This window comes from Eucalyptus grandis, chromosome 8 (assembly GCF_016545825.1).
Source record: "Eucalyptus grandis isolate ANBG69807.140 chromosome 8, ASM1654582v1, whole genome shotgun sequence".
Classification (NCBI taxonomy): domain Eukaryota; kingdom Viridiplantae; phylum Streptophyta; class Magnoliopsida; order Myrtales; family Myrtaceae; genus Eucalyptus; species Eucalyptus grandis.
Window position 1 is genome coordinate 67,415,495 of NC_052619.1, and position 1,741 is coordinate 67,417,235.

Here is a 1,741-nt window from a genome sequence, read left to right on the forward strand (position 1 = left end):
AAAGTGCTCTCTCGCTTCTACCCCCTCGCCGGGAGCATCAGGGACAACCTCTACATCGACTGCGACGATAGTGGTGCCGAGTTCATCGAAGCCAAAATATACTGCCCACTCTCCCACATCCTCGACCGGCCCTGCCCTGCCCTGCCTTGCTGCTCAAGCTCCTCCCCATCGACATTGAGTCGCCAGAGGCCTCCACTGGACGCCTTTTGCTCGTCCAGGCCAATACCTTTGGCTGTGACGGCCTTGCCGTTGGGGTCTGCATCTCCCACAAGATTGCTGACACCTCCACTCTAAGCACCTTCATCAAGGGGTGGTCCACCGCTGCCCTCCTTGGTGAAGTCAACGCTGGTATTGAAATCCCGCCGCTCGACATGGCGTCGGCGCAGTTCCCACCACTGGCAGAATTGGCTGCCACCTAACACATGGTCGTGCTCGCGAAAGAGAGGTGCACGACAAGGAGGTATGTGCTCAATCCCACTGAGATCACACCGCTTGCTCCCAGTGAGGCCGTGCCGGAGCCGACCCGGGTGGATGCTGTGTTGGCCCCGTGTGGAGGTGTGTGGCCCGCGCTTCAAAAAAGAACGATCCCGGGCGGCGATCACTGCTTTCCCAAGCAGTAAACCTCCGGGTGCGGCTCCCAGAGCCGCTCCTGGAGATCATGGTGGGTAACTTGGTCGGGGTCTTCAAGGTGGAGATCGCCCCCTGGGCAGAGGAGAGCAAAATGGAGCTGAAGAAGTTGGTGAGCCACATGAGGGAGGCGAAAAGGAGTACTCCGAGAACTTCACGCCGAGGCTGAGCGGTGGCGGAGTGAGCTGCATGAGGATAGTCGAGGCTGCTACCAAGTATAGCATGCTGACCAACAGCGGAGCGGTCGACTTCTTGAGCTGCAGCAGCTGGTGCAGTTTCGGGCTCTATGAGGCCGCAGACTTCGGGTGGGGGAGGCCCGCATGGGTCAGCTTCGCGGGCGTGGAGTACAAGAACGTCATTGTCCCGGTGGACGCGAGGGACGGGGACACGCTCGAGGTCTGGATGACGCTGAGCCAAGCCGACATGGATGCGCTCGACGCTGATGAGGAGCTGCTCCGGTTCGCTTGCGTGAACCCCAGCGTCTCCGGCTCGTCCACTCCGCGAGAATTTATTGCTCTGGGCGTGTAAAAACTGGAGAAAATATCACATGGACTTGTCCGATATTGACAGGGCATGACGAGATAGATTCCGCGATTAAGAAGGATGCGAACTAGAAAATAACAAATCTGGTGAATAAAATCGACACAAACTCGAGCGAGCTTACTTTGATTTTGTTTTTGGTGGGGACGCATGGTTCATAGATATCAAAGAGTAATTCACTCATGAATATAGTTTATTCCTTCGGTTGTCTTGTGCGTATGCACGAGAGAACTATTTTATTTGCAGTTACCATTTACAAATGTATAGAGGTTTTCTCTCTCTCTCAAAATGAATGCATTAAATATGTAAGGTTGGCCTCAAACAGCCACTGCAACAGATGTGACGACCACCACCCACCACACTGGTGGTTGCCGGCTACAGTCGCCACTTTTGACAATCGGCCCGCCGACAACGGTGATCGTCGTTACACTGGAAGTTTGGAAACAATCACCCTACAGATCTAGGGCTTTTTTTGTTTTTTTCAATATAAGTTTTTACCTTTTGTATCCATGAATAATTTGTTTCATAAAAAAATGACTTCATACCCAACAACTTATCGAACAATGGAGTTCTT

At 53.2% G+C, this 1,741-nt stretch overlaps 1 protein-coding gene across 1 annotated transcript; it reads left to right on the forward strand.

The window, feature by feature from the left end:
* Positions 1 to 422: 422 nt before the first annotated feature.
* LOC104417760 (BAHD acyltransferase At5g47980-like) lies at positions 423 to 1,155 on the forward strand. The gene is made up of 2 exons (XM_039300266.1): positions 423 to 555; positions 689 to 1,155. The coding sequence occupies exons 1-2, from the start codon at positions 423 to 425 to the stop codon at positions 1,153 to 1,155; spliced, it is 600 nt and encodes a 199-aa protein (XP_039156200.1).
* Positions 1,156 to 1,741: the final 586 nt, after the last annotated feature.